At 45.6% G+C, this 14,550-nt stretch overlaps 1 protein-coding gene across 1 annotated transcript in view; it reads right to left on the bottom strand.

Annotated features, from left to right (window-relative positions):
* LOC109900474 (polypeptide N-acetylgalactosaminyltransferase-like 6) overlaps window positions 1–14,550 on the bottom strand; it is a 248,441-nt gene that overhangs the window by 165,760 nt on the left and 68,131 nt on the right. The window contains exon 5 of the mRNA XM_031837850.1: window positions 10,608–10,774. Coding sequence (XP_031693710.1) covers window positions 10,608–10,774 — 167 coding nt within the window. The remainder of the gene's footprint in view (window positions 1–10,607; window positions 10,775–14,550) is intronic.

Below are 14,550 nucleotides of genomic sequence, written 5' to 3' on the forward strand. Positions count from 1 at the left end.
CCTTTCTAAAGACTTTTAGCTGAAGTGTGTGTGTGTGGGGGGGGGGGCGCTCTCTCTCTCTCTCTCTCTCTCTCTCTCTCTCTCTCTCTCTCTGTGTGTGTGTGTATGTTACTGCCTGTGGAGGGCGAATGGTGATTTGGCTAAGCTATAAAAGGAAACATTTACAAAGCACACACAATACACAGCTGGATGTTTTTGCAGGGCCTTCAATTTAGCTAAGGATTGTTCTTTTAAAAACTTCAAAGCATTTTAAAGTTTTAATTTAGGCTATTTGGTATTTACTGTGAACATTTAGTTTTCAGCTTAGTGTTTTCTAACCTGGCATGCCCTGTCATACTTCAAATTTGGCTAAAGTTAGACAGCAACAAATTCATGTACTGAGATTCCTACAGATCTCATTTGAGTTTGTCATTCAGGTAGCTTAAATTAGAAACAAATGTCATCTTTGATGCTTTGAGCGGTAGAATCTAATTCATATTCCATTTTCCAACCCCTCTTGTTTGAGAGCTGCAGAAATGACACTGTCAGTCAGTCAGTCTATTCCAATAAGAACACCTCTCTCTTATCTCTCACATCACATTTTTAGGGGGCGGTTGCCGGGTGATTGACGGGAATTGGATCTTTGCCCTTAAATGTTGCCGTGGAGATAAAGCGTTGGTGACAGCTCCATGCTGTGAGTGACTTCCTGGATATTTCCACGGTGACCGCGGGCGGTGACACTTCAGGAGTGACAGGTGATTTTCTCCCCACAAGGTGTCGGAGGGGGTCTGAGCTCAGAGAGAGGGAAACTCTGAGTTCTACCAAGGTGAAGACCTTTGGACACAATTCAGCAGAGTCCTTGCCAACAGGTCTCCGATTGGTTGGTTCACACATTAGGAAGCGATTCCCTAATTGGACTAGGTGTACCTTTAATATAGGGTAAAACATGCACATTTGAAGTACATATGTATAGACAATATAACGAACAAGCAGCACACCAGATTTTAAGCAATAAGGCATGAGAACCTGGGGATTATCGTGTGATAACTCCAGACTAAGGGCTGTTCTTAGGCCTGAGGCGAAGCCAAGGGAAACAGCCCTTTAGAGGGGATTATCAGATGATTTTTGTTCACCTATTTGGCCGGATCTGGTACCTCTCCTGGCATGAACAATTATTTGCAATGTCAAAAATCAAATAAAAGCGATAAAATGTATTTATTTAGAGTTGCCCCCCCCCCCTGTATCTCTCTCAGAACTACAATGAGATTCAATTTCTATGATTTCTCTCCCTCACTGCTCTGATAGACCTGAGCCTGCAATTCTCATCTCTCCTGTCCTGCACTTCATGATTTATTTCCTTATAGAATCTTAACCGTGCAAAGGGTCCTGGAGGAGCTGCAGCATCACTGATACATTTAAATACATTTGCCAAAGTTATAGAGTTACTGCTGTCTGTTCAGAAATAAATGAAATAACTCAGAATAGCCTATTACACTAGAAAGCCTATAAGTTTGCCACAGAGGATCAATAGCGTCTTTTAAAAAATTGCCTAGCTGTGGAGGGTATCCCAATAACAAGGCATAGCCTACAGTCTGGAACACGTGGCAAATCTGTCAGTGAACAAACAGCATGCAGACAAAACAGGTTGGAACAAATGGCTCTTGCTGAAAAGAGAAGACTATGCTGTAGGCTACCAAAATACCTAATCAACTTCCAAATATTTTACAAAGTAAAACAGGAGAGAGAGGCTTTTGGCACGAGCGCATCGGCCATCACCAGTGAGGGAGCTGCGCGTCATTGGGTGAGCCAGTGGAACTGGAAAGAATTTTTAGAACTATAATTTCCTACTCATATTGTAGCCTACAATAGCTATTGATGGATTCAAGACAAGTTAGTTTTTATTGATCTCAGATTTCCAGTTGTTCTTTGTCAAAGTAGCCTATTATTTTGATCATTTTGTGGTATTATGGTGATTTTAAGACAATTGGGAACTCGAGTTGGAATCATGATGACAGTGATATTCAGGTCGGAGCTCTAGAAAGAGGCCCGAATTCCTGACTTGGAATTCGGAGTTAGATGACTATTCAAAACAAATCAGACTTCTGAGATTTCCCAGTTGCGAGTTCCTAGTTGTTTTGAACGCGGCATTGTTTTGAACGCGGCATTAAAAAAGATTATACCAAAGTCTCCAGTCAAATGAAATGCCTTTTTAAAAGACAAACATTTTCCCAGACTCTATGCCACTAAAATGGTTCCCCATGCCACTACACAAATGTGATGATATGCATGCAATGCTTTAAGATGGTATCTCAGAGCTCCCCAGGTCACCCCCCTCTCGTGCTCACTTTTTGTTCCAGCACTTCCCGATTTACAAATTAAGCACTGAGGATAGCTAGACTAAAGTTACTTCAACCTTTGCTACTGTAACTAACTATCCAACTAAAACTAACACACAATCACATCAAGCAGCTAAAAGGACAGCCAACAATGTGCATTTTCCTTTGTTTTATCTTCGTTTTGCCAATTCTTTGGATATATCCATTAATGATCCTGATAAATGAATTGGCCTGACTTTTAGTCTCGTCATGTTCATGTGCATGGCACCATGGAGATCCCACCACACAAAAAAGCAACATGTTGCACAGGTTGGATAGGCAGACAGCAAGGTTTATATTAACCCCCGCTGTACCAAACCTAATGCTAGGCTAGTAGCATTTTTTACTCCTGCTTTAACGCTGCACACTGTAAATGTAGCCTACAGGTCTGAGGACGCACAAAGTGATTGTTTTATTTTAGAGCTCCTTTTTCTCTCTCATGGGCTATGGGTTATGGGTTGCGTTTCACGTGAAAAGGCATTTTACTATCATAGCCCTCCGGTCAGCCCTGACAACAGTATGCTATTTCCCCACTTCAAATAGCCTGCAGGCGCGCACCAACGGAGGGTTCACAAGACCTGACACAGATCAATGCAAAACACACACCAGAAAACTTTTTGTTGAAACAGAATCAGTTCTATGATGGCAAGCATCAGACATATTCACTATTGCTGTTAGCTGAGGCTACTGTTAGGGAAAGGAGAAAGGGGGAAACCTAGTCAGTTGTACAACTGAATGCATTCAACTGAAATGTGTCTTCCGCATTTAACCCAACCCCTCTGACTCAGAGAGGTGCAGAGGGCTGCCTTAATCAACATCCACATCTTCGACACCCAGGGAACAGTGGGTTAACTGCCTTGCTCAGGTGCAAAACAACAGATTTTTGCCTTGTCAGCTCAGGGATTCCATTCAGCAAACTTTCAGTTACTGGCCCAACGCTTCTAACCACCCCTAGCTAACAAATACCGGAATAGCACCCTGAAAACAACTTCACTGTCTGCTGTTGTGGCATTGTACGTCATTCTATGTGACGTTATTTACAGAGGTACATCATAGGGGTCATTCATATGGGCACAGAAGATAAACTGTTTTTAACTTTATTTTTAAAGCTGCCCAGAGAGGCCATAGTTTTTATGGGAAGAGGCAACTCATCCAACTCTGAGGCTCCAGTATACAAGAAAATACCTTTCCTAGCATTACTCCTGAACCTGTATAAGCATACATGTGCAACACCTGATGGTGCTGTGATTGTGTGCATCCCTAACACTGGGAAAGTAATCAGTTAGATATCTGGGCGCAGAACCATAAATACTTGTGTAAACCAAACCCAGTCTAATCTGGGACACAACCAGTTTAGTTCCTGAAAGCAGCTCCTGCCTATGTGAGTACATGGACTCACCTTCAATACTACCCTGATCAGCTTATTATGGGCTATCTGGAGCTTCCCCTTCATAAGCTTAGATAAGCCCCCAAACCAGGAAGTACTAGTGTAGTCAAAGTGGCATTGAATGAGAGCAGTGGCTATCACTTACATGGAGTCCTTATCAAGCAGCTTGGACTTTCTAGGCAAAAATGTAGTCCTGGCATTAACCTTCCCTTAGCACTTTAGTGGCCATGCTCACACCTCCCGATCTTCCATCAAGGATGCATCCCAGGTAGCTAACAGAGGTTTTTAGTAGTCAGCACCTCCCCGCTAACTCCACTCTGATTTCAAAGGACCTACTCAATTTAGGTCTGGATCCAAAAATAATTGCCTCAGTTTTACATAAGTGCAGAGATACCTTATAATCTCCAAGCCATGTGCTAATGTTAGTAAGCTATGTGTTAAGTATGCTCTCCAACATAGTTTTACTTTTGTGAGACCAGAAGAGTAGAGTCATCCTCATAAAGGAAAAGACGGCAAGAACAAGCATCTTTCATATTGCTAATATACAGTAAAAACAGTAAAGGTCCAAGCACGCTCCCCTGCAGAATGCCACAACTCATTGGTTTTGCCTGAGACAGTGAACCATTAACCTGTACTATTTTCTCCCTACCTGATAAAAATGACTTTACCCAGCCTAGAGGGATACTGCTTAACCCCAGTGCCTCCAGTTTGGAGATTAGGAGACAGTGGTTAACTGTATCGGAGGCCTTTTGTAGGCCAAGCAGTACCATTCCACAGAGATTTCCCTCATCAATCTCCTTCCTGATGAAGTCAGTCAAGTAGACATGAATCAGTGGAGTATGTTTTTCAAAAACTTGACTGAAAATCATACATTAGACTGTGTTGGTTGACATATTCATACTCATGTACAACTCTCTCCAGGATCATTGATGTTACACTGAGGATAGATACAGGCCTATAGTTCCCAGGGTCAGACTTTATCCCCTTCTTTACAGAGGTATAACTTTAGTCTGTTTTATGTCCTTGGGAAAGATGCATTGTTTAAGAGAACGATTAACCATATGCGTAATACAAGGGGAAATTTTCTCAGCAGAATATATAAGAAACCTTGCAGGAATATTATCCAGGCCTGTGGCTTTGGAGCATTTAAGCTAGCATCCTGGCTATTTTGGCTGTTGCTACCTTTGCAAAAGAGTTTGACTGAACCCGTAATTCGGCACAATACTTATTGACTTGGTCGTTTCCATACATACCAGAACTGGTGGGCAGCTTGCTAACCAGCTTGCTTGCAACAGAAGTAAAACAAATGTTGAATTCATTGGCAATCTCTGCTTTTTCATTTACCATCTCCCCCCTGATGTTCAGTCCAATACTGTTCAGTTTGTTTTTGGTAGTACTACTGCAGCCTAGTTTTTTAGTGTAATTTTTGTTCTCAATGATTTTATCAGTAAAGTAACCCCTCTTAGCTTCATCCATCCTGCGCTGTGCTTCATTTCTATAATGTTTATATAGGACAAAATCATGCTGCTCTTTCGAGTTCTTACATTTCATCAAGGCCTTATTCCTTGCTTGGATAGATTCTAGAATCTCATTATTAAAACCAGGGCTAGATCTCTGCTTTACCCAGCCTACATTTAAAGGCTTCCCAGGCACTGTCTACCCCAGCACTGGTGACCAGTCAATTGTACCCACTTGCTCCCTAAACATTTCAACACAGTATTTATTGAGTCCTCTGATTCTAACAGTTTTGTGAAATGATAATATATATCTTTAAAAACCCTCCTTGTGCAAGATGTAATAAAGTTATCACTGATTCCATATACTATTACTCCACTCTGCGATATTTTGGATTGATAAGACACCAATATTAAGTCAATTGTACTTTGCACTGTTTCCCATACCCTGGTGGGATCTTTTATCATTTGGGTCAGGGCAAGTGATCTACAGAAGTGCATAAATACATTGTGAGTTGGGTTTTCCAGACATCAGTATTGAAATCGCCTAACAAATTTCCTTCACCAGGGAATCATTACAGCTTGACAACACAATTTTCGAGACCTACATAGAATGCATTCTGATTGGGCAGCCTGTAACACACCCTCAACAAAATCGGCTTGGTTTTGGGAAGGCAGATATCCAGCCCGACAATCTCCAGATCAACGCTTAAATCCGATCTGACATTATAAGCAATGTCCAATCTTACAAACGCATATATCCCCCCCACCATTCCGATTCCGATCCTTCCTCTCTCTGTAAAATACAAGACCCCCACCTCTGATTTGCGAACCAACAGACGTATCTCATCTATCTTCGGTAGTAGGCTTCGGACGTTTAAGTACACAAAATGTAAACACGTATTCCCAAAGGCCTCACTGAATGCCTGATCCACTTGTAACTCGCCTCCCACTGCCCTACCATCCTCCTGCTGCACTGACTCCGGTGGCCTCTCTGCCACCATTGAGCACCCCTCCCCAGGCGCGGCTCCGTTGGCCTCACCACCGTGTCCCCCGTCTCTCGCCTCTGGTGGCCTCCGCACCGCTGCAGACCCCCCCTCCTCTGGTGCACTCTCCGTCCTAGGTAAGTCCCCTGGTCCCACTCCACCTTCATATTATTTGAATAGTGAAATAATTTCTAATCCATATCAACTATGTAGCCAACTGATTGGTATACTTATGCAACATAATCATATTTTTCCACTGAAACTTAATGGATTGGATATCTTCACAGGTACAGTTGGTGACTAATGCTGCGTTCACAAAAAGTGGGAAGGTGGTATTTACCACATTCAGCTGGGAAAATTCCACTTGAACGCCCTTCCAACTGGTAATTACTAGTGGGAAACTTGTCTATCATCCCTGAGCGCCGACTTCTCCCACATACTGACCTGATGACGCCTAGGAAGGAAATAACCTCGATAACTGCATTTTCGGCAGTCAAATACAACAACAAAACATTATTTATAAAAAGCTATATATTAATATGGGTTTTGAGCATTATAATTTGTTTACAAGCATGGTAGCTGTACTTTTAGTTTATGGTTGACGAAGCTTGTTGGCCTTTCAGTGTTTCTCTGGGAATTACAACCATGTCAGAGGGTTATGAACGTAGCATCAGACAATAAAGGTTGATTTCATTATTTATCATTCGAGCAACAGATGGAGAGTTATTATCATTATGACTCATAATTATACATTGCCAAATGATTTCTCAGTAGGTTTTGTTTCAAATGTAGCTATTCTGTCTGCAGAGCTTATTGTTATTCTCGCTTCAGGTGAAAAATCTCTTCATAGTAATTCCTGCTTCCCTCACTGGAGAATTGTCCTCCACAGGCACAAAGAGGCCACTCTGCCTAGCTGCTGTGTGCAACACACCAGAACGTGCCTAGCTTCTCTGTGTAACACACCAGAACATGATGGGGTGAACGCAGTCCTGGGATGTGTAGCCAGGATATCTGGCATGCATTACACAGCTGACCAGTTTAGGTACTATTGAAGTGTGGTTGTAAGATGGGAGAATAATAAACAATATAATATGGCCAGTGACAATAACATTAGCACATCAAACGCAGGCAAGCACACACACACACACAAACACACAAACACACACACACACACACACACACACACACACACACACACACACACACACATACACACACACACATACACATACACACACACACACACCCACACACACACACACACACACACACACACACACACACACACACACACACACACACACACACACACACACACACACCTTGGGGGATAGATTCAGCTGTAAGGTAGAGCAGCATCTGTGACCATCTGGTGTCCCACCGTGAGGACTATCGTCCCAGAGAGCCTCAACTCACTGAGAATCTGCCACCTCTAACACTGATCCCACAACACACACAAACACACAAAACCTTGCCCAACGCTGCCATTCACACACACACACACACAGAACCCAAATGACCCATTTCCACACATTCACCTGACTCAGTATGTAAACAGGACAAACAGGCCTACAGCATGAATCAACCAACAGAGAGTGGTTACATGGATGAACTGTGGACCATGGACTCAAAATATGAATGTGCACAGCTTTAACATAAACGTTACCTACGTCATAGGGGAACTCAGCAGTTGAAACGACAACAAAGCTGGCACCCCATCACTGTTTTTGGTAAAAAGCTGGGGGATGGGGCTGGAGAAATGTAACCACTTTCAAATTCATAAACAGAGCTAGATTCCAGGTTTGACCATCCATGATATCAAAATGAGTTTTGACCATGTTTTGAGCCTATACTGTGTTTGTTTACATTTAGGTTGTTTACAAACATTGGTGTAAAACAAGCTGACATTGTGGGTTCTGATGGGTTACGACAGTTGAACTAAACTCACCAGGCATTTATGTCGAAGACATACTTCTTCAAGAATGAATTCCAAGTCCAAAATGGATGTAGCATCGCTCCTTTAAACAACCAGTGAATTCCCCATTAGGCTGAATCATCCCCTGATGCAAATGAAGAACACACACTCTAAAGTCCATCCACCAAGAGGTTGTTTGTGCTGTTGCTCTTCTCCCGCTAAAACAATATTAAAATACCTCAATTATGCTAATACATGCATGGGCTTACAGAGGCGGAATACGGAATGTGGAATGATCCGGGCTAAGCCCCGTGGTGTGGTGTCTTCTCTCTGTGTGTGTGTGTGTGTGTCTGTCTCGGAAGGCCAGCGGACTGAGAGTTCCAGTGGATTGTCTCAACTTCTCAACACTGCGGGGGAGCATATAGTACACTGAGTCGACACAATGACTGACCCTGTCCGGCCAAGGTGGTCTGGCTACTGAACGCTTACGTTCTATCACACTCCTCCCGAGGCAAGCAGCCACACCACTATAGGAAATGAATCTGTTTCTATGCAAAACACTAACATCCACAGAACCACAGGAGAGAAAGAGGGCACTGGCCAACAGGGCAACCAGCTGGCTGGGGAGCAAAACCGTACTCCTCCCAAACCAAACTACCTGACCATAGAGGTTGAGAGGTTGACACAAATGAGTATGGCTCATACTAGCTTCACACGCAGGGTTGTCCTCAAGGCAACGACCCTGAGATTCTATTAGTTCGTAGGGGTAATGGAACTAGTTAAGTGCCCCGTACCCACTAACGCCATGGGTACGGAATGTCCAGGGTCCTACCAGCACTATTCTGTAATGACTGTAGTTTGACCAGGGTCCTACCAGCACCATACTGTAATAACTGTAGTTTAACCAGGGTCCTACCAGCACCATACTTTAATAACTGTAGTTTAACCAGGGTCCTACCAGCACCCTACTGTAATAACTGTAGTTTAACCAGGGTCCTACCAGCACCATACTGTAATAACTGTAGTTTGACCAGGGTCCTACCAGCACCATACTGTAATAACTGTAGTTTAACCAGGGTTCTACCAGCACAATACTTTAATAACTGTAGTTTAACCAGGGTCCTACCAGCACCATACTGTAATAACTGTAGCTTAACCAGGGTTCTACCAGCACCATATTGTAATAACTGTAGTTTAACCAGGGTCCTTACCAGCACCATACTGTAATAACTGTAGTTTAACCAGGGTCCTACCAGCACCATACTGTAATAACTGTAGTTTAACCAGGGTCCTACCAGCACTATACTGTAATAACTGTAGTTTAACCAGGGTCCTACCAGCACTATACTGTAATAACTGTAGTTTAACCAGGGTCCTACCAGCACCCTACTGTAATAGCTGTAGTTTAACCAGGGTCTTACCAGCACCATACTGTAATAACTGTAGTTTAACCAGGGTCCTACCAGCACCATACTGTAATAACGGTAGTTTAACCAGGGTCCTACCAGCACTATTCTGTAATGACTGTAGTTTAACCAGGGTCCTACCAGCACCATACTGTAATGACTGTAGTTTGACCAGGGTCCTACCAGCACCATACTGTAATAACTGTAGTTTAACCAGGGTCCTACCAGCACCATAATTTAATAACTGTAGTTTAACCAGGGTTCTACCAGCACCCTACTGTAATAACTGTAGTTTAACCAGGGTCCTACCAGCACCATACTGTAATAACTGTAGTTTGACCAGGGTCCTACCAGCACCATACTGTAATAACTGTAGTTTAACCAGGGTCCTACCAGCACCATACTCTAATAACTGTCATTTAACCAGGGTCCTACCAGCACCATACTGTAATAACTGTAGTTTAACCAGGGTCCTACCAGCACCATACTGTAATAACTGTAGTTTAACCAGTGTCCTACCAGCCCCATAATGTAATAACTGTAGTATAACCAAGGCTCTTCAGCACCATACTGTAATAACTGTGGTTTAACCTGGGTCCTACCAGCACCATACTGTAATAACTGTAGTTTAACCAGGGTCCTACCAGCACCATACTGTAATAACTGTAGTTTAACCAGGGTCCTACCAGCACCATGCTGTAATAACTGTAGTTTAACCAGGGTCCTACCAACACCATACTGTAATAACTGTAGTTTAACCAGGGTACGACCAGCACCATACTGTAATAACTGTAGTTTAACCAGGGTCCTACCAGCACCATACTGTAATAACTGTAGTTTTAACCAGGGTCCTACCAGCACCATACTGTAATAACTGTAGTTTAACCAGGGTCCTACCAGCACCATACTGTAATAACTGTAGTTTAACCAAGGTCCTACCAGCACCATACTGTAATAACTGTAGTTTTAACCAGGGTCCTACCAGCACCATACTGTAATAACTGTAGTTTAACCAGGGTCCTACCACAGTTACTGAGCAGGGTGTGGTGTAAGAACCCTGACCACCAACACAGACAGTAGCGTAACAGTTAACCAGGTGTCCTACCTCTGTCACTGTAGTCGTCCACCAGTATGATCTCAGCGATGAGGTGGTCTGGGGTGCGGTAGGAGATGCTGTGGATGGTCCTCAGCAAGGACGACCAGCCCTCATTGTGGAAGGGGATGATGATGCTGGTGTTGGGAAGGTTCTCCAGGTACAGCTTCGTCTTGCAGCTGAGGAAAGAGAATACACAACATACCAGGGACTGTATTAGCCTCCATGTTTTTTAATACATCAGACTAGACCTTTCTTGACCTGTCCTGACAAAGACCCCAGTGGGATCGAAATTCAATACATCAGAGACATCGTGCGTGTTTCATCTCCACGTGTAGCTTATGCATTTGATGTAGAGCTAGCTGCATGTGTTGGTATTTGGTATGTTTGAATATAGTGACTCACATCTTCCTACATCTGGAAAGCCAACCTGCTCCTTGATATGTGTCACACTGCAATGCCAGCCAGCCATCCAGCCAGCCATCCAGCCAGCCTTCTTGCCAGCCAGCCAGCTAGCTAGCCATCCATAAAGCCAACCGTCCAGCCAGCCTTACAGCTAGCCAGCCAGCCTCAAACACATAGCCTGCTTTACCTTCTACCTCTGTGCTGAGTCGTAAAGTAAATCCGCGTTTAAAAGAGCCACTCCAGCTTCAGCTGGCCTAATAAACAATTCAGGAAATCTGCATGTTAATAGCCGCCTCGACAAAGCTGAAATTGGCAAATGAAGCAGCAGTTTTACGGTTCACACGAGTCTCCTGCTAATTTACACCGGTGACAACCTTGACAAGCTGTTCTAATTTATCACCGGTCTCACCGGTCGAATGATGACTCGGTACTTGGTTAGAAGCCCTGGTTCCTCCAGGGAGGGAGGGAGGGAGGGAGGGAGGGAGGGAGGGAGGGAGGGAGGGGAAAAAGAGACAATGAAAGAGTGAAAAGGGAAAGAAGAGATTGATAGAGAGTGAGAGAGAGCGAGCGCGAGAGAGGGAGAGAGAGAGAGAGAGAGAGAGAGAGAGACCAAGGGTGGGAGGGGGAGAGACAGAGATTCTCTATTGAGGCCGAGGGAGGGAGGGAGGGAGGGAGGGAGGGAGCCCACCAAACTGCTCCAGCCCCCTACATCTGTGCTGGGCTGGGAAAGCAAATTCATTCCTGCTGGAGTTGAGCCAATCTCTAAAACACAAGGTTGGTCTCTCCAGCTGCCCTGTCAGATAATTCTACATTATGAAATACCATTCAGGAAGGAGAGGAGCATCGATTTGCATAGTAATAGGCAGATAGAGCCACATACCATTATGGAAAATACCGTTGTCACCCCCTCCAGCGCTGTATCGCGAGGAGACTTGAAATATGGGGCTGGACTGGGGCATTATAGACCTCTCTTAAATGCATATAGGCTTAAATTAAACTTCCATTTTCCCTTCCTTACTGTATGGAATGAGTGTGTGAGGAAGAGAGAAAGAATGAGAGAGTGAATAAATAAATGACTGAATAGACTCCGTTCAGGTCAGGTAAGAATGAAGCAAGACTGTCAGCTTCCGTTGAACTTGATAAGATGACATTGAACATGATGCATACTTGATGCTATCAACTGCTGATGTGATTCTTTTTCATCTCAACTAGGACATTGCACCGCCGTGGTTGTCGCACACACAGACCCGATGAGAATGACATTCATGTTACATTCTGTATGGGTAAACGCCTTCAGTCTGTTCCTTACGTGTTGATTTTCCACTTACGTGTTGATTTTCCAGCATGATTGGATTCCCCACTGCGTCTTATACTGTCTGCCATGCTGTTACAGCCATTTAATAACAGGTCACTGCTCTCCAGATCTGATCCGTACTTACTGTAACACCTGCCTGGGTAAATGCATAGGTGTTAATGTTGGATGAAATGTTGAGCTGCGTCATTTGGTGTAAAATGCACAATGCATATATCACATCTGCTTTAAAAACATGCCAGGCTTTATTCGGAGGCATTTCTCTGTTCAAGCGATGGCTATGTACACTAACTACCGAACGTTCAACTTCTCCATCATATCGTATGACTTGTGGATGTCACACCCTGACCTTAGTATTCTTTGTTTTCTTTGTTATTTTGGTTAGGTCAGGGTGTGACATAGGTGATGTATGTGTTTTTTGTCTTGGGTTTTGTATGTTTATGGTTTCCTATCTAGGTTTTTTGTAAGTTTATGGTTGCCTAGATTGGTTCTCAATTAGAGGCAGCTGTCTATCGTTGTCTCTGATTGGGAACCATATTTAGGCAGCCATATTCTTTGGGTATTTTGTGGGTGATTGTTCCTGTTCCAGTGTGCCAGTGTTTAGTGTTCACGCTACGGGACGGTATCATCTTCGTTCCTTTTTGTCGGTTTGTTGTTTTGTTCGGTGTTTAAGTATTCACATTAAAGATGGATTATATTCATGCTGCATCTTGGTCCTCCTCTCTTTCACCCGAAGACAGTCGTTACAGAATCACCCACCAACAATGGACCAAGCAGCAGGAGGAGCAGCGCAATCAGGACTATTGGACTTGGGAGGAGATACTGGATGGAGATGGACCCTGGACGCAGCCAGGGGAATATCGCCGCCCCAAGGCAGAGCTGGAGGCAGCCAAAGCGGAGAGGCGGCGGATGAAGATGCAGCACGGCAGCATGGCTGGAAGCCCGAGAGGCAGCCCCAAAAATGTCTTGGGGGGGCACACGGGGAGTGTGGCGAAGCCAGGTAGGAGACCTGTGTCAACTCCCCGTGTTCACTGTGGAGAGAGAGGGCGTCGTACTGGTCAGGCACCGTGTTATGCGGTAAACCGCACGGTGTCTCCAGTACGCGTGCTTAGCCCGGTGCGCTACATTCCAGCTCCCCGCATCTGCCAAGCTAGGGTGAGGATCCAGCCAGGGCAGATGGTGCCAGCCCTGCTCTCCAGACAGTCAGTAGGTCTCCTCGGGCCAGGATATCCTGCGCCAGCGTTGCGCACTGTGTCTCCCGTATGTCTGCACAGCCCAGTGCGTCCTGTGCCTGCGCCCCGCACGTGCCGAGCTAGAGTCACCAGCCATCCAGGACGGGTTGTGCAGGCCATTAGCTCGAGACCTCCAGTGCGTCTTCACGGTCCGGTCTATCCAGTACCACCAGTGCCAACACCACGCACCAGGCCACCAGTGCGCCTCCAGGGTCCAGTACTCCCTGTTCCTGCTCCTCGCACTCGCCCTGAGGTGCGTGTCTCCAGCCCGGTACCACCAGTGCCGGCACCACGCACCAGGTCACCAGTGCGCCTCCAGGGTCCAGTACTCCCTGTTCCTGCTCCTTGCACTCGCCCTGAGGTGCGTGTCCTCGGCCCAGTACCACCAGTACCGGCACCATGCACCAGGCCTACAGTGCGCCTCGCCAGTCCAGAACGTCCGGCAACAGTACCCAGTCCAGAGCGTCCGGCTACAGTGCCCAGTCCAGAGCGTCCGGCAACAGTGCCCAGTCCAGAGCGTCCGGCAACAGTGCCCAGTCCAGAGCGTCCGGCAACAGTGCCCAGTCCAGAGCGTCCGGCAACAGTGCCCAGTCCAAAGCGTCCGGCAACAGTGCCCAGTCCAGAGCGTCCGGCAACAGTGCCCAGTCCAGAGCGTCCAGCAACAGTGCCCAGTTCAAAGCGTCCGGCAACAGTGCCCTGTCCAAAGCGTCCGGCAACAGTGCCCAGTCCAGAGCGTCCGGCAACAGTGCCCAGTCCAGAGCGTCCGGCAACAGTACCCAGTCAAGAGCGTCCGGCAACAGTACCCAGTCAAGATCGTCCGGCGATAGTCCGCAGACCGGAACCTCTTACGACGGGTCGCATTCCGGAAACGTACCACGACGGGTCGCAGTCCGGAAACCTACCACGACGGGTCGCAGTCCGGAAACCTACCACGACGGGTCGCAGTCGGGAAACCTACCACGACGGGTCGCAGTCCGGAAACCTACCACGACGGGTCGCAGTCCGG

Source organism: Oncorhynchus kisutch, linkage group LG12 (genome assembly GCF_002021735.2).
Source record: "Oncorhynchus kisutch isolate 150728-3 linkage group LG12, Okis_V2, whole genome shotgun sequence".
Classification (NCBI taxonomy): Eukaryota; Metazoa; Chordata; class Actinopteri; order Salmoniformes; family Salmonidae; genus Oncorhynchus; species Oncorhynchus kisutch.